Raw genomic sequence first — 25,474 nt, 5'->3', positions numbered from 1 at the left:
TCCGCCACCGGCCCAGAATCCCCACCCACCCCTCCCCAGGGGCGAGTCGGGGGAAGGGGAGGAGGCGGAGGAGGGGCGAGGGGCGGAGTCCGGGCGCGGGAGCCCCACCCTGTTCTCGCCCCTCGGCGAGGCCCGTCCCCCACCAACCCGGTTCTCGCCCCTCGGCTGGGCCTCCCCGCACCACAGAGACGTGGGACGGCCTCGCGGACTAGATAAGCGGCCCTCGTAGGCCCGCCAAAGCCCCGCCCCGCCCGCGTGCTCGCTCCACCCCTCCCCGCGCGCCCAGAGCCCCAGGCGCCGCTTCCTCTCGCGCTCGGGGCGTCGGCCCTCCGCTCGGGGGCGGGGCGGGAGGCGGCGGTGGGCGGAGCCTCCGGGGCCTCGCGAGGGCTAGTGGGCGGTGCCCGGCGGGCGCTTCCGGTTTCCGGCCGCGGGATGAGGGGCGGGGCCGGGGCTGCTGTGGGAGAGTTCGGCTGCTGCGGCGGGGCCTGCACGCTGACTGTGGGAAACTCGGTGAGCGGGCTCCGCGCGCCAGGCTGAGCTCCGGGACCGCCGAGGCTCCCTGGCCCCTTGACGAGGGAGAGAGGCGAGCGGCGCGGGGAGGCCCGGGGGCCGGGGAATCTCGGGGCCCGCAGCCTACCTGGGTGTGAGGGGCAGGGGAGAGGGGAAAACGGGCGGTGCCTCTAGAAGCTGGGCTCGGGGGCGGGGTGGGGGGCGGTGAAGCCCCACCTGGAGGAGCGGCCTTGCTGGGCCTCGGGGACGGTGTGCCAGGCCGGGGTCCTGTCGGCGGGGCCCACGGTGCGCGCAGTCGGCTCTCGCTCTGGGTGGGCGCTGTGGCCCTCGAGGGCTACTGGAAGGACCCCTGGCTTCTGAGGAGACTGCGTCTAGAACTTTCCCCGTATGGGGCCGTGAGGTGCTTGGTCTAGACCTGCTTTTGCGCTTGGTCCCGAATCCTGCTCTCTAGGAGTCGCTCTTGCGGGCCTCCAGCCCACCGGAGGCGAAGCGGCCCCGGGCGGAAGGCCGCTTGAGCCTCGAGGGAGGTGCCGGTTTCTCTCCGCGGGCGCCGTGGGGACGGTGGGAGGCGGGGGCGTCGGCAGCGCTTGGACTAGATGCGGCCTTGGGCCCGCCTGGTAGCGGGGATTTGGGCCAACAGAGCGCCCGCCTCTGCGGCTGAGTTCTGCCTGGCGGGGAAGGGAGCGTCCAATGGGTGCCGAGGCGTCCTCCTCTTGGCGCTCTGGCACTGCTCTTCCCGAAGAACGCCTTTCAGTTAAATGGGCGTCGGAAATCTCGGGCTCCCTGGGACAGGGATCGTCGGGAGAGGCCGCTCTGGACGTGTTGACACACGTGCTGGAGGGGGGCGGGTAACTGACCAGCGAACGGAAGTTTGTGGGGCCTGTGAACGCTGCTGGCCAAGCGGCCTTGCCTAGTGGAGCCCTGCTTCCGCCAGCGCGTCAGAGACTGTGAAGCAAAGTGCAGGGGGTCGAGTGGAGAGTGGCGGCCCCAGCCTCGCAGGGTAACTGAACTGGATGTTCTTGGCTGCCCAGCGCTTACAAATCCTGTTCCTTCTGTGCCCTGCCAGGAAACAAGCTCACATCTCCCTGTGGGAAACCTTCTAGCAGCAGGATGAGTCTGCAGTGGACTGCAGTTGCCACCTTTCTCTATGCGGAGGTCTTTGTTGTGTTGCTTCTCTGCATTCCCTTCATTTCTCCTAAAAGGTATGGCTTGTGGAGCAAGCAGGCGAGTTAGGCGGGAGGGTCCCTGTGCCCTAGCCCTGGGACTGGTGTGTGCAGCTGGTGGACCCTGGAATTGGAACCCGATGGAACAGGTAGAACCTGTCACGGGTGGGGGTGGCAGGGGTTGTGTTTGTTATTGCCAACCCTCCCCAGGGTTCTGCTTCGTCATGACTTGCTCAGTTCCTTTTCCTGTGTCCCCTGCCTTCTGGTCTTCAGAATGCCCGCGAGAGGCAGGAAGATCCATGTTACAGTTCTGGAAATGATGCCCTCCCGCCTACTCTTGGCCCCCGGGGTCTTGGGATGGCAGCGTGGGATTCGGAAGACTTGCACCACTGGGTCACGTTGTTGCTGATTTGGTGACTCTTGTCCTAACTAGTCTCACTGGCATTGCACAGTGGCTGCATGAACATTACTCAGCCTGTGGAGGATGAAGCCATATTCCCTTTTAATGAACAGAGGACCTGTTAAAAGTGAATTGGAAATTAATTGTTAATTATGTATAATACCTGAACACGTCCCTATTTAAATTCACATGTTACAAATAAGGCCAAATCTCCACAGGTATTTTTAAAAACTGTTTTTTCATGAAAAATTATCCCTGATGTGATACCACAGAAAGTATGCAGCGCTGCCTGAGGAGGATTCTTGCAGAAAACCAAACCTTCGTACAGTTGACAAGACATGCAGAGATAGAGGGCCCCGGGGAGCTTTAATCTGGGAAGCTTTAGAGGACAGACAATCTGATTTCTACACAAAGCAAATTGGAAAAGCAAATGAAAGAGGGGAGGGAAGGGGGAGCTTCCAGAATAAGAGGGATTTAAGACATTTATCTACCAAATGCCAAATCGGTACCTTGTTGGGTCCAGATTCAAACAAATACTGTTGCCTACAGCGATTGGCATTTTCATCTCTAGCCCTGATGATGAGGGCTTCTTGTTGGTTTGAACAATATGTAAACACTTCTGAAGTCTCTTCTTAGAGCTGCATCCCAAAGCATTTGTGGAGGGAAATGATGTGAGGTCTAGGGTCCATCTCATCATAACCCAGGGTGGGGGGTGATATAGGCAAACCAAGGTTTATCATGTGGAAAGACAGTTTAAAGAAATAACATGTGTATGGGGCAGACATTTTGAATATTACAAAGGGGAGAACAATGAAAAGTAAGTTTCCCTTTTCAGAGACTATCAGTGTGTTTTCTTTTTGTTGCTGTGGTTTCTTTTTTTTTTTTTTATTTTGAAACAGAGTCTTGCTCTGTCACCCAGGCTGGAGTGCAGTGGTGTGGTCTCGGCTGACAGCAACCTCCACCTACCGGGTTCAAGTGATTCTCCTGCCTCAGCCTCCTGAGTAGCTGGGACTACAGGCGCCTGCCACCATGCCCAGCTAATTTTTTACGTGTGTGTGTGTGTGTGTGTGTGTATATATATATATATATATATTTTTTTTTTTTGTAGAGATGGGGTTTCCAGACGTGAGCCACTGTTCCCAGCCAACTACCCGTGTTTAAGATTAGTTTTCCAGGCCAGGCGCGGTGGCTCACGCCTGTAATCCCAGCACTTTGGGAGGCTGAGGCAGGCGGATCACGAGGTCAGGAGATCGAGACCATTGTGGCTAACACGGTGAAACCCCGTCTCTAATAAAAAATACAAAAAATTAGCCGGGCGTGGTGGCGGGCGCCTGTAGTCCCAGCTACTCAGGAGGCGGAGGCAGGAGAATGGTGTGAACCCAGGAGGCGGAGCTTGCAGTGAGCCGAGATCGTGCCACTGCACTCTAGCCTGGGTGACAGAGCGAGACTGTCTCAAAATAAAAAAAAAGATTAGTTTTCTAGACATTTCGATCTCTACGTGGACCAGCACCTTTTTTTTTTTTGAGACAGGGTCTCGCTCTGTCGCCCAGACTTGAGTGCAGTGGCGCGATCTCGGCTCACTGCAACTTCTGCTTCCCAGGTTCAAGTGATTCTCCTGTTTCAGCCTCCTGAGTAGCTGGGATTACAGGTACCCACCACCATGCCTGGCTAATTTTTGTACTTTATTTGTAGAGACGGGGTTTCGCCATGTTGGCCAGGTTGGTCTTGCACTCCTGACCTCAAGTGATCCACCCACCTTGGTCTCCCAAAGTGCTGTGATTACAGGTGTGAGCCACCGCACCTGGCCTTTTTTCCAACACTCTTGAATGGATATCAAATTAGAGAATTGCAAGCCACTGAGGCTGACTTTGTGTGGGCTATTCGGCCATTGGAGAAGAGTGCAAAGCTGGATTTCCATTTTGCTCAGGGCCCTAGAGCCCGTGTGTGTGCTTTCTCTTCAGCTCCCGTCCTTTTTGTCGTCTTCACAGATGGCAGAAGATTTTCAAGTCCCGGCTGGTGGAGTTGGTAGTGTCCTATGGCAACACCTTCTTTGTGGTTCTCATTGTCATCCTTGTGCTGTTGGTCATCGGTGAGTGAGCTGTGGCTGAGGGCAGCTACATGACCTAGACCCCGATCTCTGATGCAAAACCCTTTGCCGCTTTTGATGTGTAGCATCCAGTTTTGGCTGCTGGGAGATAGACCAATGAAATGCTGTGTCTTTCTCTTGTGGGAAGGAAGAGGCTCCCTTTGCCCATGCTGCTGACCTCTAGTCGGTTCTTCACTTTGAGGCCCTTCTAGGCCGGGCATGGTGGCTCATGCCTGTAATCCCAGCACTTTGGGAGGCTGAGGTGGGTGGATCACCTGAGATGAGGAGTTCAAGATCATCCTGGCCAACGTGGTGAAACCCCATCTCTACGAAAAATACAAAATTATTTGGGCATGGTGGTGGGAGCCTGTAATCCCAGCTACTTGGGAGACTCAGGCAGGAGAATCGCTTGAACCCAGGAGGCAGAGTTTGCAGTGAGCCTAAATTGCTCCATTGCACTCCAGCCTGGGCAACAAGAGCGAAACTCCATCTCAAAAAAAAAGAGGCCTCTCTAGCAATGGGCGTGGGCTTATACCAAAGCAGTTTGTGTGCAGCCTTATGATGGCCACCTTACATTGCTTTTTTTCAAGACCTTGGGAGAAGGGACGCCTTAGGTTTCTGAGGCTGCTCCTTAGGTCACTCTAGAACTGAAGCTAAGGAAAGCTAACTGGCCTGTGACCTTGGTCTGAGTAGTGCTGCTCACCAGTCACTTAAACAGCAGAGTTGCCTGGAGCAGGACCTTTAATGGGGGACTGAGCAACTAAGCACACAGTGAGCCTAGCTGGGAAGTCCTGCTGTTCCCTGTAGTAGTAGGAGGAGGACACAGAAATGTGTGGCAGCATATCTTGGGGAGAAATCCTAGACCTCTCTGCATCTGGGCTAGACTTGAGGTTTTCCCAGGTCCTTCCAGCTCTGTAGTTCTGTAAACTCTGACATTGAGGTGCATACCAGCAGGTGCTTGAAAGATAAACTGGTCTAAGGGCAAGCAAGCTCAGGGATAAGGCCAGGCCAGGTGGTGTTAAGATGAAAGGCAGACATTTTGCAATGAGGTGGTGGGGTGACCATCTGGAGACAAGAATCAATAAAGCTCTTGTCTGACTGTTAGATGTTTGTTGTTCTGCTGTGGTAAGTGATCGATATGTTCCCCTGTTCGGGTTCCAAAATATTGGCTTGGCTCTGCTGTGGACACCACTCTTTTGTCTCAGAGCTGTGGTGCCTGCCTAGGTGTGGAACACTCCTCCCACCGAGTCCCAGCAGAAACGCTGAGCGGGTGAGGGGCTGTGGTTCAGGGGAATGTGCAAAGCCTCACCCACCAGCTTCAGCATTAGGCATTTCTCCTTCCTGCTGTCTCAGAGCCTGATAGGATATGTTCAGGCAGGACTGCCTCTGAACAGGCCAAGTGTGACCTGACAGCTTCCAACCACATAGGGTAGGTGCCAGCTGCCCGAGTACCTCAGTGTTCTTGAAATACTTGGCAAGGCCCCAAGAGGTAGCTCTTTCTAACCAGGGTTCTATCCTTGAGCAGCCTCCAAGCCAGGGGTAGGTAGGGAATGTATGTGTTGTCCCCAGGCTACTGAGTTTTTGAACTGAGCATGTGTGTTTTGGCTTTTGGGTCTGGGGTGGGGATAAGAACTGGGGAAGGGAGGGACCACGCTGAGGATGATTCCCTCAGGGCCTTGCCCCTTCCCCAAACCAGAAGGAGTATGTTTCTTTCCTAGAGCAGCTGAGTGGGCTGAGAGATCCTTTGCGGAATCCAGTAGTTGACAAAGCCTTCATTCTTTTTTGGGATCAGGGAACTGCTTGGAAGTTCTAGAGGGACATATGGCCATGATGGCTGGCTACTTCCTACTCTCATGTTAAGCATAATCTAGAAAGATCTGCAGAGCCTTCTTCAAATAGAAGTGTTAGTCACAGGTACTAGTGAAGGGTAACGGGCATAACTAGCTAGAGCTGTGGTCTTGCCTGGGGGCGGGGAGGGTTGAGAAGATCCGTCTGGAGGGTGGAGTTGCTGAGGGTGCAGGATCTTCTCACCTGGGCTGAGACCCGAGACAGGAAGGGCCGGGTTCTACTGTGGGACTTGGGTTAGTGTTGCTCAGTCTCCCATCCCCACTCATGGTCATTGGCCAAGGTGGTCCTTAGGATGGTGGGATTCCTGGATGCAGGTGACAGTGTAAGGAAACATGTTTATCTTGTTTTTCTGATTACAAAAATAATGGGTAATCTTAAAAACTCAAAAATTGAATTTAGAAAGTTAATCTCCTGGCCGGGCGCGGTGGTTCACGCCTGTAATCCCAGCACTTTGGGAGGCCAAGGTGGGCGGATCACGAGGTCAGGAGATCGAGACCATCCTGGCTAACACGGTGAAACCCCTTCTCCACTAAAAATACAAAAAAAAATTAGCCAGCGCTGTGGCGAGCTCCTGTAGTCTCAGCTACTCAGGAGACAGGCAGGAGAATGGCATGAACCCGGGAAGCGGAGCTTGCAGTGAGCCGAGATTGCGCCACTGCACTCCAGCCTGGGCAACAGAGCGAGACTCCACCTCAAAAAATAAATAAATAAATAAATAAATAAAAAAGAAAGTTAAACTCCCCATAATCCCATGTCCCACAGGTAACCATCATGAATATTTTGTTGTGCATTTCCACAGGCGTTTTCTATACTGACATCTTTAATAAAATGTCTACGGCAGTGGGATCATACTCACAAAGTATTTATGTTTCCTTCCACATTCCTGCTGGGACATGGCAGGAGGAGCATTCCACACCTAAGCAGGCAGCACAGCTCTGAGACAAGACTGCTGTCCATAGCAGAGCCCAGCCAATACTTTGGATTGTGCTTTTTCCACTTACTGCACCTTAAACATTTTTTTTTTTTTTTGAGATGGAGTCACTCTCGCCCAGACTGGAGTGCAGTGGCGCCATCTTATCTCACTGCAACCTCCACCTCCCAGGTTCAAGTGATTCTCCTGCCTCAGCTTCCGAGTAGCTGCGGATTACAGGCACCTGCCGCCATGCCCAGCTAATTTTTTGTTATTTTTAGTGGAGACGAGATTTCACCATGTTGGCCAGGGTGGTCTTGAACTCCTGGTCTCAAGTGGATCTGCCCCACCTCGGCTTCCCAAAGTGTTGGGATGACAGTTGTGAGCCACTGTGCCTGGCTGACATCTTTTTATAGCAATCTCATTCTTCTTTTTTTTTTTTTTTTGAGACGGAGTCTCGCTCTGTCGCCCGGGCTGGAGTGCAGTGGCCGGATCTCAGCTCACTGCAAGCTCCGCCTCCCGGGTTTATGCCATTCTCCTGCCTCAGCCTCCCGAGTAGCTGGGACTACAGGCGCCCGCCACCACGCCCGGCTAATTTTTTGTATTTTTTTAGTAGAGACGGGGTTTCACCGTGTTAGCCAGGATGGTCTCGATCTCCTGACCTTGTGATCCCCCCGTCTCGGCCTCCCAAAGTGCTGGGATTACAGGCTTGAGCCACCGCGCCCGGCAATCTCATTGTTCTTAAAGATCATGTAGGCCGGGCGCAGTGGCTCAAGCCTGTAATCCCAGCACTTTGGGAGGCCGAGACGGGCGGATCACGAGGTCAGGAGATCGAGACCATCCTGGCTAACACGGTGAAACCCCGTCTCTACTAAAAAATACAAAAAATTAGCCGGGCGAGGTGGCGGGCGCCTGTATTCCCAGCTACTCGGGAGGCTGAGGCAGGAGAATGGCATAAACCCGGGAGGCGGAGCTTGCAGTGAGCTGAGATCCGGCCACTGCACTCCAGCCCGGGCGACAGAGCGAGACTCTTGTCTCAAAAAAAAAAAAAAAAAAAAAGATCATGTAGCATTCTCTCATGTGGTTGTGCCATAATTCATTCTTTATAAGCATCCTCGAATCATTGCAAATTTATGCAAATACTTCCGTGGGATAAATTCAGAGGTGGATTGTTGAACCCAAGGGTATGAACATTTTGCATTTTATACAGGTGTGCTGTCTTTACCCCTGCTAACAGCGTTTGAGAGTACTTGCTTCATGGTACCGAGGGATGGGCAGATTTTTATAATGCAAGATCAACATAAAAACCAAGCAACCTAAAACCAGAAATTAAGAACCTCATGAGACCGGTGCCCTGACTCACACCTGTAATCCCCACACTTCGTGAGGCCAGGCAGTTGCTTGAGCTCAGGGGTTTGAAACCAGCCTGGGCAACTTGGCGAAACCCTGTCTCTACCAAAAATAGAAAAAGAAAAGATTAACTGAGTGTAGTAGCACACACTTGTGGTCCCAGCTACTGGGGAGGCTGAGAGGTGGAGGTTGCAGTGAGCCGGGATCATGCCATTGCACTCCAGCCTGGGTGACAGAGTGATACCCTGTAACCCACCCTAAAAAAACCTTGATACCCATACAGTGCCTCTCTCATATGGGAGTTATTAAGAGCATTCTTTAGGTAGATCTTAGTGTATTGACTTAAAACGATGTCTCAGGATGCATGGGGAAAAGCAGTAGGTTTGGTGTGGCTCAATTTCTACATTAGAGACAAATGTAAATATGTTTTTAACTGGAGCTCTATGTGTAACAGCGGCTCTTTCAGGAGCAGAGGCTGCTCACTGACTTAGCAATTATTTCAGTGCCCACTCTGCACCCAAAACTATCCCAGGCCCTGGGGATATAGTATAAAAGATTTCTGCTCTTATGAAGTTTGTAGTCTAGTTTGGGAGAGATGGACCCCAAAAATGTGTTTAAGATAATTTCAGAGATGGGTGTCTATTACGAAGCAGGTAACATAGGGTAATGTGACTAAAAATGACTTTAGATGAGGTGGCCACATTTTTATTGTATATATTGCTGGAGGTGATTATGTTATGAGATCCTTTCCCCTTCTACATTTTGGGTGTGTTTGAACTTTCCATGAGTGTGAATTCCTTTTGTAACCAGAATAAAACATTATAAATAATAAAACCCGTTGTAAAGCTTTGAAATGAAACCCTTGACCGCTAGCTAGCATCCTGCAGGTCTTGACTCCTGTTTTTTTGTTTGTTTGTTTGCTTGTTTTGTTTTGTTTTTTTTGAGACAGAGTCTCGCTCTGTCACCCAGGCTGGAATGCAATGGTGTGATCATAACTCATGGCAGCCTTGACCTCTTGGGCTTAAGCGATCTTCCTGTCTTAGTCTCCTGAGTAGTTGGGACTGCAGGTGTGCACCACCATGCCCAGCTATTTAAAAAAAAATTTTTTTTTGTAGAGACATGGTCTCCCTGTGTTGCCCAGGCTGGTCTTGAACTCTTGGCCTCAAGCAGTCTTCCTGCCTTGGCCTTCCAAAGTGTTAGGATTATAGGTGTGAACCACCACATCTGGCCTGGGTCTTGACTCTTAAGCACCTTAGATCCCCTGAGCAGGCATTTCCATCACCAGGTTCAACCTGGCTTATCATGGCAGGGAGGTACCTCTGGGCCGACTTGAGATGAGCAGAACAAGACGTGGTTGGGGGCACCATGGGAAAAGGAAGCCACCCCCATTTCCAGAAACTCTTTAGGCTTGGTTCGCATCTTGAACTGCAGAGCAAGCTTGGGGGCCTGTGTAGAATGGGGCCAGGGGTTGAAAAGCTGGAGGAAGGAGTGGGTCTGAGGATGGGAGCTTCTTTTTTTTTTTTTGAGATGGAGTTTCGCTGTTGTCCCCCAGGCTGGAATGCAATGGCGTGATCTCGGCTCACTGCAACCTCTGCCTCCTGGGTTCAAATGATTCTTTTGCCTCAGCCTCCCGAGTAGCTGGGATTACAGGCGCCCACCACCATGCTGGGCTATTTTTTTTTTTTTTTTGTATTTTTAGTAGAGATGGGGTTTTGCCATGTTGGCCAGGCTTGTCTTGGACTCCTGACCTCAGGTGATCTGCCTGCCTCTGCCTCCCAAAGTGCTGAGATTATAGGTGTGAGCCACTGCGCCTGGCCTGAGGGTGGGAGCTTCTGACAAACAGCATCCCATGAGGGGTGTGTGTGCGTAGAAGTGGGCAGAACTGGGGAGGCCGATTTGAGGGAAGTGAATCTGACCTGTTTCATGCCGCCTGTCTGCCTGGTATGGCCTTATCTTGCCCTAGCGTCCGCTAAATGCCTGTCTCCTCTCTGCTCCACCACAGATGCCGTGCGCGAAATTCGGAAGTATGATGATGTGACCGAAAAGGTGAACCTCCAGAACAATCCTGGGGCCATGGAACACTTCCACATGAAGCTTTTCCGTGCCCAGAGGAATCTCTACATTGCTGGCTTTTCCTTGCTGCTGTCCTTGTGAGTGGGGTTTGAGGGGGCAGGTGCTGTGAAAGGAGCCATGGGCTAGCCAGGGACACGGAGCTCAGTGGGCTCAGTCTCCCCCTGTGACTTTGATTCCTCCTCAGCCTGTGGCCTGGACCCCAAAGCCCTGTCTGTGTTAGGGAAGCCACATAGTTTTCTCCTGACCTCCAGAGGCTGCGTGGAGGATAGGAGAAGGCTGCTCGAAATATCAGAAGACCCTCACACACCACATACTCTGAGGCAAACAGATTACTGTCTCACACTCTGTTTGCATGGAGAGTGAGGTATAACGGGTAAGGCCTTGCCCTCCTCTGGGAGAGGACCTTCAGAGTCCAACTCACAAGGGAGCAATTGAATGGGGGGCTCTTTGTGTTTGGGGTGCTGACCTAGGGACAGCAGGTAGAAGTGACACGAAGAGGCTAGGCCTCTCCTCACCTCACCTCAGGGCCTTCCCTACATGAAACTCATGAGGGCATGTTACGTTCCATGGCAGCCAGAGTATTTCTGGTGATGTTTTTGGTAAAACTAAGTGCCTTGATCAGGGCCAAGGGTAACTAGTTGGGCAAAACTAGACAACTACGAAGTGCCTGTTTGAGCCTGGGGCCCTGTTTGCTGCCTCCTGCTTCACGCAGCCGTTCTAATCAGCAGGGCCTGGCTGAGAGGTGGATGGGAGCTCAGACCAAGGGTGCATTGGAAAGGTGCTTGCTTTGAGGGTGGAGCTCTCATGACTTAATCACTTCTCAAAAGGCCCCACCTCTTAATGCTACCGCAGTGGGGATTAAATTCCAACACATGAAGTTTGAAGGGCACTCAGACAATAGCACCAAGTGATTCTCAGGCTCACGGACAGTTATTCCTCACTTGGTTTTGTGCTGCGAGACTCAAGAATCTCCATGCCTAAGAGATTCTTGCTCTCTAGTCACCTGGTGTGTCGTGCTTTACCAGGCACTAGACTTGTCTTAAAGTCTGTCGTTTAGATGATTTTGTATTCTCTGTGACCAAGTTGGGAAGAGGGGTGGAGGTAGAAAAGGCAAACACATTTTTTCAAGATGATGGGTTTGATCACAGATTTGATCAACAAGCTTGTTATCTTCAAACTTAGGAAAGTCAGGAAATGAGAAGGCTGGGAGGAATGAGACACATACCCTAGATTTTTCAGGAAGTTCCAAACAAATATTATCTTGTGGTCTGAGGCTGAAAGGGAAGCAGCTCTGGAAGACTGAGTCTCAAAACCAGAATTCTGAGTATGATAGTCAGCAAAATGAGGAAAAAAGACCACAGTGAGGAGGGAAAGAGAGGAAACTAGGCCATCTACCAGAAAAGCATCTAGAGCTTTAAGAATAGTATGGGGGAGGGGGTGGGCTGGGCACGGTAACTTACGCCTGTAATCCCAGCACTTTGGGAGGCTGAGGCAGGCAGATCACCTGAGGCCAGGAGTTTGAGACCAGCCTGGCCAACATGGTGACACTCTGTCTCTACTAAAAATACAAAAAAAAAAACATTAGCCAGGCTTGGTGGTAGGTGCCTGTAATCCCAGCTACTCTGGAGGCTGAGGCAGGAGAATTGCTTGAATCCGGGAGGCAGAGGTTGCAGTGAGCCGATATTGCACCACTGTACTCCAGCCTGGGCAACAGAGCGAGACTCTGCCTCAAAAAAAAGGAATAGTATTGGGAAGGTAAAAACCTGCCGGGAGCTCTGAATCATGAAAGATATGGAGAAGTGGGGAGAAGGCAGTCCCTTTTATATGTCTGTGTAAGGAAGGAGATGGAGGGTAGGTGATCAAGGGCAAAGGAAACACTGGGATGAGAAAATGGAAATTACAGGTGGGCAAGAGTAGCATCCCTAAATGATGTACTTTGCACTTAGACTTGATGAGATTATGTCCAGAAGCTGTTGAGATCATCTGCAGATGAAATTGCCACCGATGCTTGAGGATTTGCAGAGTGGGAGAAATACTGGCAGACTGCAGCCTGGCAAACATCCCAATTTCCAAAGGGAGAAGGTAGATGAGGAATTGACCTGGGGAGGGTTGACTTTAATCTCCAACCATGCTCTAGAAAGAATAGCTTGTATGCTTTCGGAAAAGAAGAGTGGGATCATTGGTGACTGCTGTGAATTCCTGGAGAAGTTCTGTCAGCCTTCTATAGATGGAGTGTAGATGGATTTTTAGCATGACGCTTGCCAGTCTGAGTCTGTTCTTAAGGACCAGATGCCAAAGTGTGGGGAAGGTGCCGGCAGAACAGTGTAGTTAGGTGTGGTCCTAACCTACATGAGTGGCTGCCTTGTGGATTGGCTCCATCAACACATCCACGTAGAAGCCTTAGGGGGCTCACTCTTTTTTTGAGACAGAGTCTCACTCTGTTGCCCAGGCTGGAGTGCAGTGACTCCATCTTGGCTCACTGCAAGCTCCACCTCCCGGGTTCATGTCATTCTCCTGCCTCAGCCCCCCAAGTAGCTGGGACTATAGGCACCCGCCACCATGCCCGGCTAATTTTTTGTATTTTTAGTAGAGATGGGGTTTCACCGTGTTAGCCAAGATGGTCTTGATCTCCTGACCTCGTGATCTGCCCGCCTCGGCCTCTCAGAGTGCTGGGATTACAGGTGTGAGCCACCACGCCTGGCCAGGGGGCTCACTCTTTACATCTGGCTTGCTCAGTATTTATCTGCACGAGGATGTTTGTCATGGTGAGCAGAAGTAGGGAGAAATGGATGCTAGGAGGAATAGCAAGAAGGTTAGTGACCATTCAGCATCCTCAGCTATCTAGATGGGCTTCCTGATCAGAACAACTTTAATGAGACTTGAGTTTTCAATGGGGAGGCATTATTATAGGCATGCATGTAGGTTCATAAAGGGCAGGGAGGACTGGGCTACCCAGGAGCTCAAAGACTTGGGGGTTGGAGCTTACTGCAACTCAGTTTGAGTTAGTGGCAGAGCTACTGCGAAAGTTAATGAGCTGTTAGCACCCTTGAGTGAAGGCTGGAGCTACTAGGAGGGAGGTGCTGGCCCTGTCAGGCTTGCTGCCATTTCTGTGATATCTGGGGGGCTGCATTCAAGGGCCAACTTTTTGAGAACAGATTGCTGCCTCAGAAGCTGTTATAGTGGTAGCAGGTATGCCAGTGCTGGTTCCCCACAGACTGGTTTTTAGTAGTAAGTCCTTTGCTCTCCTGATTCCATTCTGCTTTCATGATCTTGTTTCTAGGACGACTCCAGGTTGGGCACTACGGGTATTGTCTGACCATGCCAGAGGACAGTGGAATGGTCACCTCCCTCCTGTGGCTTTGGGATAGCTAGGCTACTAGACGAATGTGTTACGCTCAGTGTAGTCCTCTCCGTGTGCCTTAGTGTGAAGTTAGGATGTTCCAGGTTAATTTCTACAGTCGACATTTTAAAAAGTTGCCATATAGTAAAATTAACTTTCTGGCATACAGTTGTGAGTGTTTTGACATGCAGAGCATCAGTTAATAACCACCACAATCAGGATGCAGAACAGCTTGTACTTTCCTTTCTACCATGAATGCGTGGCTTCCGGTAAAGGCAGTTCTCATGAGACCCTCCAGTATACTCCCAAAGTGACGCCTGGAGGCTAGAATGCAGAGTTCACTTTGGCCTGCTGTTGCAATCTGCTCTCACAGTCCTGATCTGCTCTCTGGTGTCTATAGCCTATCTCACTTTTCTGTTACTATTCCCTTTGACACGCATGTGAGGCCTCACCTAATTCACTGTTGAACAAGTCTGACAAGCGAGTGGCTCTACTACTTTCTCAACCAGATGGTTCAAGCAGCCACACACATCTTGCCCACATCTTGGCTCACCAGTTGCCCATAAGTGATCTAGTTAATCATTTCTGGAATTTTGGCAGAAATATATATTCCTTGCTAGTCTAAGAGTTAAATCTAAGATGTTGGCTGTGACCCTAGAGGAACTTGGCTTTCTGTGTGATGCTCTCGTCCAGCCTTACGGCCACGCAGCCCATTTGCAGCTTGCAGAAAACACTTAAAAAACAAAGCAGGCTGGGCGCGGTGGCTCACGCCTGTGATTCCAGCACTTTGGGAGGCTGAGGTGGGCAGATCACCTGAGCTCAGGAGTTTGAGACCAGCCTGGCCAACGTGGTAAAGCCGCGTCTCTACTAAAAATACAAAAATTAGCTGGGTGTGGTGTGGGCGCCTGTAATCCCAGGTACTCTGGAGGCTGAGGTAGGAGAATCACTTGAACCCGGGAGGTGGAGGTTGCAGTGAGCCAAGATGGCACCATCGTACTCCAGCCTGGGTGACAAGAACTAAACTTCCCATCTCAAACAAAACAAAACAAACAAAGCTGTCCTCTTCATAGTTCCGTTACGAAAGTTATACCTGCTCATTGTAAAACAAACCCCCCCGACCCCCCAAAAAATAACTTTACATAATAGAGAAGCGTCAGGTGAGCTCCCCTGTGGCCCCATCCCCAGAGATAGTGGCTGGTAATGGTTGGTGTGTTTCTGAACTGTTCAGTAAATTTTTCCATGTTTGGATAACTTTCTCCTTACAAGTGCCAGGGCTGCTTTTGCACTGTTTTGGCTAGCTCTTACCACCCAACAGTGCATCTTAGCAATTGGTCCACATTCTTCACATAGACCTCCCTCATCCTCAGCCATTGTGCAGTGTTCTGTTGTTGGAAGGGATTGTTGGGGTTTAACCAGTTCTCTACTCAGAGATGTGTGACCTGGTTTGAAATCTTTTTTTTCTATTTTACTCCAGCCTTTTTGCGCCATCTATTTATTTATTTATTTATTTTGTGATGGGGTCTCACTGTGACACTTAGGCTGGAGTGAGGTGACTTATTGCAGCCTCACCCTCCTCAGCCTCCCGAGTTGCTGGGACTACAGGCGTGCACCACCAACCCTGGCTAACTTTTTTTTTTGGTAGAGGTGAGGTCTTGCCATGTTGCCCAGGCTGGCCTTGAACATCTGGGCTCAAGCGATTTGCCCACCTTGACCTCCCAAAGTACCAGGATTACCAGTGTGAGCCACCACGCCCAGCTGCAATTTTTTTTTTTTTTTTTTTTTTTTTGAGACGGAGTCTTGCTCTGTCACCCAGGCTGGAGTGCAGTGGCCGGATCTCGGCTCACTGCAAGCTCCGCCTCCCGGGTTCACGCCATTCTCCTGCCTCAGCCTCCCGAGTAGCTGGGACTACAGGCACCCGCCACCTCGCCCGGCTAGTTTTTTGTATTTTTAGTAGAGACGGGGTTTCACCGTGTTAGCCAGGATGGTCTCGATCTCCTGACCTCGTGATCCGCCCGTCTCGGCCTCCCAAAGTGCTGGGATTACAGGCTTGAGCCACCGCGCCCGGCTCCAGCTGCAATTTTTATTACTAAACAACCAGTGTCCCACATCCATGGTTTCTCATCTGCGCTTTCTGCACACTGTGTTCCTTTTCTCCTTTTTCCCATCTTAATCATTGGAACTGGGGTAACTGACATCTGCTCTGCTGCACCTTGATACTCTGTGGCCCAGAGCCCAGCAACCTTGGCAGGACCTGGGCTTCTCAGGCCTGCCGATGAGAAGATGGGTTCTTTTTTTGTTGTTGTTTGTTTGTTTTTTGAGACGGAGTCTCGCTCTGTTGCCCAGGCTGGAGTGCAGTGGTGCAATCTCGGCTTCTCCGCCTCCCAGGTTCAGGCAATTCTTCTGCCTCAGCCTCCTGAGTAGCTGGGATTGCAGCACATGCCACCACGCCCGGCTAATTTTTGCATTTTTAGTAGAGACGGGGTTTCATCATATTGGTCAGACTGGTTTTGAACTCCTGACCTCAGGTGATCCACCCGCCTCAGCCTCCCAAAGTGCTGGGATTGCAGGCGTGAGCCAGCACACCCAGCCTCCACATGCTTTTTAAAAAACATTTCCGTGTTTAAAAAAATTTAACCACGGGGCTTTAAAGCACCACATGCTTTAAATGCCCCTTGGTGACTTGAATGTTCTACTCAGTTTATCATGAATGCTTTTCTGGGACAACTGACCTGTTTCCAGCATTTTTTTTTTTTTTGAGACAGGGTCTCGCTCTGTCACCCAGGCTGGAGTGCATTGGTGTGATCATGGCTCACCGCAGCCCTGCCCTTTTGCCTCAGCCTCCCGAGTAGCTGAGGCTACAGGCATGTGCCACCACGTCCTGCTAATGTTTTAGAGACAGAGTCTTGCTCTGTTGCCCAAGCTGATCTCAAACTACTGGGCTCAAGCGATCCTCCCACCTCATCCTCCCAAAGTTCTAGGATTACAGGCAGGAGCCACCATGCCTGGCCTCTGCAGCGTTTTTGAGTGTTCTTGAGTGTCTACCCAATTCCTCTTTGGTGGACGTTGAGCCCGCAGCTCTGTTTCTGACGTCATAAACAGTGGCCTCAGCTAGTCAGCTTTCTTTCGGCCTCCTGATCCTCTTTGGAGCATCTGTGCCACTCCTATTATCTGTCTCTCTCTTTTTTGTTGTTGTTGATTTTTTTTTTCTTTTCTTTTTTTTTTTTTGAGACAGAGTCTCACTCTGTCGCCGAGGCCGGAGTGCATTGGCACAATCTCGGCTTACTGCAACCTCTGCCTCCTGGGTTCAAGCAATTCTCGTGCCTCAGCCTCCCGAGTAGCTGGGACTACAGGCACATGCCGCCACACCTGGCTAATTTTTGTATTTTTAGTAGAGACAGGGTTTCGCCATGTTGGCCAGGCTGGTCTCCGACTCCTGGCCTCATGTGATCCATCCACCTCGGCCTCCCAAAGCACTGGGAGTACAGGTGTGAGCCACCGTGCCCACCCCTCTTTCTTTCCATGTTCTTTATGTCCCACTGAGAGGCTCAGTTCTTGAACGTGAGCAGGTATTCACGACCTGAGCAGGTTAGACGGTTAGGAGTAAAGGGTTCCAGACTTTGTATGCAACTTTCCTGAGTGGTAGAGAGCCTGCCTAGTGGGTATTCCAGTACTGCTGGGATGCGGTCACCTGTGTGGATTAATATTTTGCAAGGGTGTATGGGATGGAGTGGAGCAGGAGAGCCTGAGGTGGGGAGACCAAGTTGGAGGTTGTCAGTGAGACTTGCTGGGAACCTGAACTGAGGCAGTGATAGCAGGAGTAGGGTGGAGGGGACAGACCTGAGGGGCCCAGGTGGAGTTGAATCAGCAGGCTTTTTCAGTCTCTGGGAGTCTGAGATGATATTGGTTCTACTCTGGACTTGCGGAATGCGAGGACCCAGCCCCCTGCTGGAAAGGGAGCTCTGGCTGCCCATGGGGTAACACTACCGTGCTAGGCATGAGGGCTGATTGCAGAGTGGGACCTCTGGCCAGACCTGGGGACAGCAAGGAAAGGAAGGGACAGGGAAAGCAGGATTGAGCAAGGGAGGCCTGGCAGATGAGCAGGATAGGGTGCTTCCGGGCAGTCGAGCTTGCGTTGCTGGCTTTGCAGAGATGTTGAGGCCAGGGCAAAGGGAATGTGCTGGTAGGATGGACTCCAGCCTCTAGCAGAGCGATAGAAGATTGGGGATCAGAAGGAAGAGGGAAGCAAGATCAAGAAGGAGGATGTGAGCAGGTTAGTGGCCAAGGAGGGGAGCACATTCCGGAGAAAGCCTCGTGCTTGGCACTAGTTTTCAGCGGGACTGGGCTCAGGACATACAGGAGGTTAGCCTGAGAACCCCCGAGTAGCCCTTGTAATTGGGAAAGGGGGCCTGGCCTGAAAGGAAACATCACACCTAGAAGCAAGCCTGTACTCCTCGCCCCCTATAGTCTGCTGCTGCTCCCTGGGACAGCAGTGGGAGAGTCCCAGCTTCCTAGCCAAAGCCTTCTGAGCTTTTGTCCTGCCTCTGCCACTACTATCTAAATCCTGTGACTTGACCCAGAAGCCTGGGGCTGCTCTGCCCTTTCTTCTTGTCCCATGTGACTGCCCAACCATCGTGACCATTTCTCAGTGTGCGGCCCAGCAGGCTGAGGCGCTTTCACATTGTCAAGTAGCCAACCTCCAGAAGTCTTCACCCTGCAGAGCTGGACTCCACCCATGAAACAGCTTGTAGATGTCACCTCCTAAGCCTCTCTCTCACAACCCTTGGGACCACTGCTGTGGTGGGGCCACCACCATCCCGTATAGACCAAGCAGGCCCCCTGCCACCTGTCTTCCCCTCTTTGGCCTGTGTACCCTGCTTCCAGTGGCTTGCTATCACATGGATCCTCCAGGACGTGGCTCCCCCACAGTCTCTGCTTTGACCTCCCCCTGCCATGAAGCAGTCATGTGGGCCTCATGGGAGAGCCTCACGTAACACATGCTCTCCCCCGACTTGATTCTCTGAGCATTTTGGGGGCCTCTGTGCGGATCACCCCCTCCAGGTGCTGGCCTAGCCAGCACCTCCTCTTCATGAATCTCCAAGGCTTCCCTGTGGAGCCTGTTCCGAGGGGCCCACACCATGTCCCTGGCTGACCCATAGTGCTGTCCTTGGGTCCCAGGGCAGCCTGCACATCCAGCTCTTGAGGCGTGGCACTTGGCAGGGTTGCCCATCATGGAAAACCTGGGCTCTTGCCCTTTAGACTGTTCAGCTCAGTGCCAAGGGCCTGGCACATGTGAAGGGCTGCTGAAATCTTTGGTGACTGAATGGGCTGTCCTGGGATGATGGCGACAGCTTTAGATGCGTGTCTGTGTCGAACTTGTCAGGCTTTTTAGATGAGAAGCCCAGCTTTTCAGGTCTTAGGAGCTATGACAGTTTGTGAAGATGGATGCATCGGGGCCACCTCCAGGGGACCACACTGGATGAGCCACTGGTTTCCGCTTGGGGAAGACTCTGGCAGTCGCTCCTGTTTCTTCCTGCCAACCTTGCGCTTCGGGGGCACAGCTAGCTAGAGGCCCTCTTGAGTCTTGGAGTGTGTTGGGGACAGCAGCTCCCTCTGGGCTGGGGTTTGTGTATTCAGAGGACTTGCACTGCCTTCTCTGCCTTATTTTCAGCTTCGGTGGCGGTCAAGGTTAGGCCCAAAGTGCTGGTTAGCAGCCAGGCGCAGGAAGGCCCCTGTTTGTGTGGGAGCCCCCTGGATTTTTGCTGACCTGAACTTGATCCACACTCATCTTTTGTTTCCTCCTTACCCTCCAGGGTAGAATCCCATCGCTGCCATTAGCCCAGATGGAGCTGCCCGTGTTTCTTTGCTTAGCTCCTTTTTCTTCTTTTTTAGGTTGAGTCATCTAATCACAGACTACCTTTGCCTAAGTTGTCTTACCTCACTCGGTCGCTCTCTGCCCTCCAGCTTACCCCAAACCCCTCAGATAGCTGGTTTTAAAAAAGATACACAGCAAAACCCCAGAAACCCAGCTGGTCCATGTCGCTTGTTCTCAAGAAGAAGGGAGGACAGGCCAGACCCACACCTGCCCCTTCGCCCTGTGCTTGCTGCACTGTCCTCAGGACGGGCGAGCTCCATCTGGGTTGTGGGCTGGAGCTGCCACAAGGCATGTTCTCATTTGAAACGGCCTCCATTTCCCCCAGCTCTAGCCCTCCTCTTCCCGTCTTCTCCAGCATCTGTGTGCTGGGAGGCTACAGGGAAGGCCAAGCAGCTGTACCAAAATGGACTTGGGGCAGCCCTTCGGGGCGGCCTTCTCGGGTCTGCTCTAGGTGACTCTCCTAGTTGTAACCTGTCTTCCTGATTCCAGACTGGTGGGTAAGAGTCGCTCAGGACACTGGAAGCCCTGGTGTTAGTCATTCTCCTTCACTGAAGCCTTCCTGAGGCGTCGCCTGACTTGGTTCCTTGCCTGGGCGCTGCCTCATTTTTTCTTCCACAGCTGGGGCGTGTTCACCCAGTCTATTGGCCACCTGCGATAGGCCTGGAAAGTCAGCAGGTGGCGCTGGGACACAGGCTTTCTGCCGGCTGGGGGCAGAGGAGTGAGTTTGTGTGAACACTATGTATGCAGGGGCTGGGGGTTGAATGACTTGACTCACCTGAAACCCATCAGCAGGGTGGGCCCAGGGGGTGGCGGGGGGAGCCATAGCATGGAATCTTTTGGTCGGGATTTGCTCTTTCCCCATTTCCTTTTTTTTTTTTTTTTTTTTTTTTTTGAGACGGAGTCTCACTCTGTCGCCCAGGCTGGAGTGCAGTGGCGGGATCTCCCCTCACTGCAAGCTCCGCCTCCCGGGTTCACGCCATTCTCCTGCCTCAGCCTCCCGAGTAGCTGGGACTACAGGCGCCTGCCACCTCGCCCACCTAGCTTTTTGTATTTTTTTAGTAGAGACGGAGTTTCACCGTGTTAGCCAGGATGGTCTCGATCTCCTGACCTCATGATCCGCCCATCTCGGCCTCCCAAAGTGCTGGGATTACAGGTGTGAGCCACCGCGCCCGGCCTCCCCATTTCCTATTAAGCCCATGTCCTCTTCCCCTTGCTCATGGGGGAAGACAGGGCTGCCGAAAAGCACTTATGAGTCATGGCTCTGCCTACTTGATATGGTTGGCCCTGTTTCTCTAGAGTCTGTGGAGAGGTTCTGTTTCTCCTGCCTTCTCTGGTTTACTCAACCTTTTATAAAAGCACGATAGCCCTGCTTAGTGTCCAAGAACATTCTATCAAGAAAGCCCAGTTACATTGAGGCATTTGGAGCTGCCATGTGTCTGCCAAGGCCACATCTGGATTCTGTTAAGTTTCATTCACTGGCCTTTTCTTGGACCCTGGGCCATTCTGTTGGTGACCACCCTGTATCTGTAGGAGATGCCTTTGGCTCTTAGGTTCTTGCCTGTTTTCCGGAAATGAATAGCTAAGAACAGTGATTCTCCCAAGTAAGACTACTTGGGAGATCCAGTAGAGGCAGAAGGTAAAGGCCATGTTCCGTGCCCTCTCCTGGGCGCCTGGGAAGCTACAAGGGAACAGACAGAAGCACACGTTAATGTTCCTGAGTGACCCAGTGTGAGGGAGCAGGAAAATGTTCTAGAAGGTTGGCTCCTAGGCTGAAAAATGCCAGTGATCAGAGGGGGCCTGGTCTGCATTGCTGGGGCCCTGGGTGGGGGCTAAGGGTGCGAGGATGCAGAGGCTGGAGCTCTGGGTTACGCCTTCAGCTCGCGGCAGTGAATGGTTTTTCCCCCTGCAGCCATGAGCCTGGCTTGCTCATCAGCACGGGTCTGAGACAGCTCCTTCCCACTGTCTTCTGTCTCTTCGGTTGCTAGACTGAGCAGCTCTGTGTCTGCCTCTGCCCCTCTTGGTGCCAGGCTCCCAGGTGAACGCAGGTGCAGTCTAGGCCCAGGGAGATTCTGTCCAGCCTGACGTGCAGCCTCAAACCTGTCCCCTCACCTGTCAGGGAGCACTTCCTCTTCTGGGAGTGAGATCGGGTCATCTGGAAGCCCAGCCTTTTTTTAGCTATACTTGCTGGAGTGGGCGGAAGACCCCTTGTCAGTGTGCCAGGTATGGGAGTGCAGAGATGGAGGCACAGTGCCCAGCCTAAAGACTTTCATAGCCTGGTGGGGCAGCCATATAAACGGATGGCAGCCACGCAGAGAACAGAAAATGAGGTAGTTACATGTGGGTGCCTAGGGGGCTGCTGCAGGAGCCCCCAGAAGGCATCCCTCTGATGGGGTGGGAGATCCGAAAGGGTTTCTTCGGGGAGGTGAGGATCGAGCTGGGTTGAGAGGACATTCCAGCCTGGAGGACTGCCACACAGAGCCAGGCATGTTCCAGGAATGGTGAGGGGTTAGGTGTTACTAGAGCAAGGGGACCACGTGGTTAGTGAGGGAGGAGAGCTCACTGAGGGCCTGCGTGCTGACAGCAGGTGGCTTAAGCAGAGGGCTGACGTGGTTGGATTTGCCTTGCTCTGGGAGGTGGATGGGAAAGCCGTATGGCGGCAGATAGGGAAGAGGCGCCGGCAGTGGGGATGATGGTGGGCGTGTTTGCAGTTGACATGGAAAGTACTGGGTTGTGGCTCGGGCTAAGGGGCCAAGAGGGCCGAGTCTAAGGCGGTTTGCCTGTCCACCACTACAGCAGGGGCTACATGAGGTGGTCAGGTCAGGCAGGGCAAGGGAAGGCCTGTTTTGGACAAGCTGAGTCTGGAATGTCTCTGGGGACATCCAGGAGCCAACGTTTAGCAGGAGGTTAGGTGTGAGTGTGGGCTGCAGAGAAAACCCTTTCAGGGATAAGAGTGGCTGGGAGGAAGGGTGTCAGCTGAAGAGTGCAGACTCCAGAGGGAGCAGAATAACCGTGGGAGGAGGGTGTTGCGAGGGAACCTCGGAGGGTAACTTAGCAGCAGAGCAAGGAGTTCAGGGTGGCCTCTGGACTGGCGGTTAGGAGGCCACTGGTGGCCCTGCTGCTGGCTTGGAAGGGCAGGCCAGCCTAGGTTGAGGAATATATGTGAAGGAAAAGACCAGGGACTTGGTCAGGGTGACTCCAGGAAGGAGGCAGTTGAAGACGAGGTTCCTGGGGGGAGAATGATCCCGGGTCGAGATCCCGGGTTGGCAAGAGGAAGGGGAAGTGGGACCTGGCACAGGGGAGCCCCAGACTGTCTCAAGGCTGGGAACTGAAGGCCCGGGCTGGGGCTGAGCAGGGCCAGGCTTTCGGGCAGACACGGCGTGGATTTTGCGCCGCACATTGTGTGTGCCCTGGTTTATCTTGGAAGCCCTGGTTCTCAATAGCCGGGAAAGGCCTGGGACGGTCCGAAAAGAGCTGGGCCTCTCCTGCACTGCCGCGGAAGCATTCGTGTTAGCTGTCTCCCTGGGTACTGGGGTGATAGCTATGGGCACTCACCAGCAGCCACTTGCCTGGCCTGGTGGCGGGGAGTATAGCCTTCAGTCTTGCTTGGTCCTGTCTCTACCACCAGGTGGCATGACCCCCACCCCTCAATTCCAGCTGGGAGGAGCAGTCCTCTTCCTCTTTCTACATCACTGGGATCTGCTCTGGGGCTGGGCAGCTCTTTGCCAGGGGGCTGGGTCTTAGTCAGACTTGCCTTTCTTTCTAGGTCTCCCCAGTGACTTCTGGCCATGCCGATGTGAGTCAGACACGTTGTTTCTCTCTGGCTCCTAGGGTGCTCAGTAGCTTCCTCTACCTTCAGGCTCCAGCCCAGTTGGAGGCAGGCTGGTGGGCAGCTGGGGGCTGAGGCAGGGAAACCTGAGCCCTAGGCCACGAGGTCCTGGGCCGCTAATTTTAGAAAGCACATGTCACTGGAAACTCTCCTTCTCTGCCAGGAATCAATGGCCTGGCTCTCCTGGTGCTGCCAGGGGCCCCTGGGAGCCTCTCCCCAAACCAGGAACCTCAGGGGCATCTCCTGGCCCGGGTGGGTCCTTTCTGTGCTGAGTACGTCTAGAAAGGGGCTCTGCTGAGGCCCTGGACAGCCATGGCTTGGGCCAGGGAGGTAGCTCACCTTGTCTGCTCTCTACTTTCTCTAGCCCTTCCGGGCTGCCCCTGGCCATGAGCAGAGGCTGTGAAGTGTGAAGGCCTGGCTGGGGCAGGAGGCCACTTCGACTCTTCTGAGTAAGCTGTTGTTGAAGCACCCTGAACTAAGCAGATTTGTCTCTTCCTTCTCCCATGCCCTGTGTGTCCCTTACCTTCTGAAGTGTGTGAGAAAGGTACCCCTGCCTTGTTTTGACTGTTTGAACGAGTCCTTCCCTCTTCTCTTCCTGCCAGCTAACATTTCGGGGCAGGGGTGAACCAAGGGAAATGAAGTGGCCATTCTAACCTCTGCTTGGGGACCAGCATCTGCCTCCAGCTGCCACCTGTTTGCCTGTCTCTCCTGGCTGCTTCAGATAGGCAGCGTGCGCCTGTGTCCTGATTCCTCTACACCCTCCAGCCCAAGAAGACCTCATTCGGGGTGCTGTTACATAACGGATGTGTTCCAGCGCAGCCTGCATGATGGGTTGGGATGGAGGCTGGCCAGAGTAGAGAGTTCTATCTTACGTTGGGACCTGGGAGCTGTTCCTTGTTAGTTTAGAGAGTATAGTGGTTCTGAGCTCAGGTTCCGGAGTCAGGCAGACATAAGTTGGAATTCCAGCCATGCCCATTTCTGGTTTTTGGCCTTGGGTATGTTGATTTACTCTGCTAAACTTCAGTTTCCTCGTCTATAAGCTGGGGCAGTGATAGTAACTTCCTCATCAGGTAGATGTGAGAATGCGGCCCGGCATGTTGGAAGTGCCCGAATTGATTAGCTTCTCTTGTTACCTTACCGAGGCAAGCCCGGCCTCGCAGGGAGGAAGGTGGTGCTGTGGCTTGTCTGGCACGTTTAGGCCCCGATCTGGAAAGTGCTGCGTTCTGGGACCTCATGCTGTAGCAAGGCTCTTCCCAACCCCCCAGGCTCCTGCTTCCAGCCCCTCCCAGAGCTGAGGGTGGCCGTTGGGCACAGCGGAAGAGGACAGCTTCTGAGCCCCACCTTTTCCCACCCGCTGCCAGCACCAGGTTGGCGGCTTCTCGCTCGGCTGCCTTGGCAAGAAGGCAGGCCCAGGCTGGAACCAGGTGTGGGGTGGGAGCAACCAGGAGGTGCTCCTGCCAGCCCTTCATGCTCTTTTTCTCAGTTCTCCCTTCTTTTTGTAAATAATTGCAGCCTGCTTAGACGCCTGGTGACTCTCATCTCGCAGCAGGCCACACTGCTGGCCTCCAATGAAGCCTTTAAAAAGCAGGCAGAGAGTGCTAGTGAGGCGGCCAAGAAGTACATGGAGGAGAATGACCAGCTGAAGAAGGTGAGCCCAGCTTCCTGACCCGCCATGGGGCGCCCTGGTGTTACACCATGGGAACCACGTTCTGTAGGGCCTCAGTGGCCACTGCTAGCCAGTCACGCTGGGAAATGTATGAAACTTCCACTGCCTGAAAAACCAGAGTTGGGTGGAGGCACAGAGGGGAAGTCCTCGATGGGGAGGGTATGCCCGCTGGAGGTGTCTGTGTACGAGGGTCCGGGTGAGGAGGGAGGGTGTTGCTGCTCTCATTTCCATCCACTGCTTCCAGTCAGACCCTTCCCTGAGAAAAACGGCCCCTCAGTGAGCCAGGCCCTCTGTGTGAACTGAAGGCCCTCAGCTAGGCCCTTGTTCCCTGCAAGATTGCCGCACCCCCTCTGGAACATGGGGTCTGTGGCATCCCTCAGTGCTGGAGAGGAGGTGGGGGCAGAGTGGTTGGCCAGTCCTAGACATCCTG

General features: G+C 52.9%; 1 protein-coding gene across 7 annotated transcripts in view; it reads left to right on the top strand.

The window, feature by feature from the left end:
* Positions 1-111: 111 nt before the first annotated feature.
* Positions 112-25,474, top strand: part of BCAP31 (B cell receptor associated protein 31) — a 28,379-nt gene continuing 3,016 nt past the window's right edge. For 4 of the 7 annotated variants that reach the window (XR_003117273.1, XM_025371780.1, XM_025371779.1 and 1 more), the window contains exons 1-5: positions 112-510; positions 1,577-1,712; positions 4,062-4,162; positions 10,270-10,417; positions 24,891-25,026. Coding sequence is in view for 6 of the 7 variants with exons in the window: in XM_025371780.1 (XP_025227565.1) it covers positions 1,621-1,712; positions 4,062-4,162; positions 10,270-10,417; positions 24,891-25,026 (477 nt within the window). In the remaining variant the exon portion in view is untranslated. Of the gene's footprint in view, positions 1,355-1,573; positions 1,713-4,061; positions 4,163-10,269; positions 10,418-24,890; positions 25,027-25,474 lie in introns of all 7 variants that reach the window. The other 3 variants (XM_025371781.1, XM_025371778.1, XM_025371782.1) reach the window with 3 other exon arrangements.

This window comes from Theropithecus gelada, chromosome X (genome assembly GCF_003255815.1).
Source record: "Theropithecus gelada isolate Dixy chromosome X, Tgel_1.0, whole genome shotgun sequence".
Classification (NCBI taxonomy): domain Eukaryota; kingdom Metazoa; phylum Chordata; class Mammalia; order Primates; family Cercopithecidae; genus Theropithecus; species Theropithecus gelada.
This window is presented reverse-complemented; position numbering and strand designations above follow the sequence as displayed.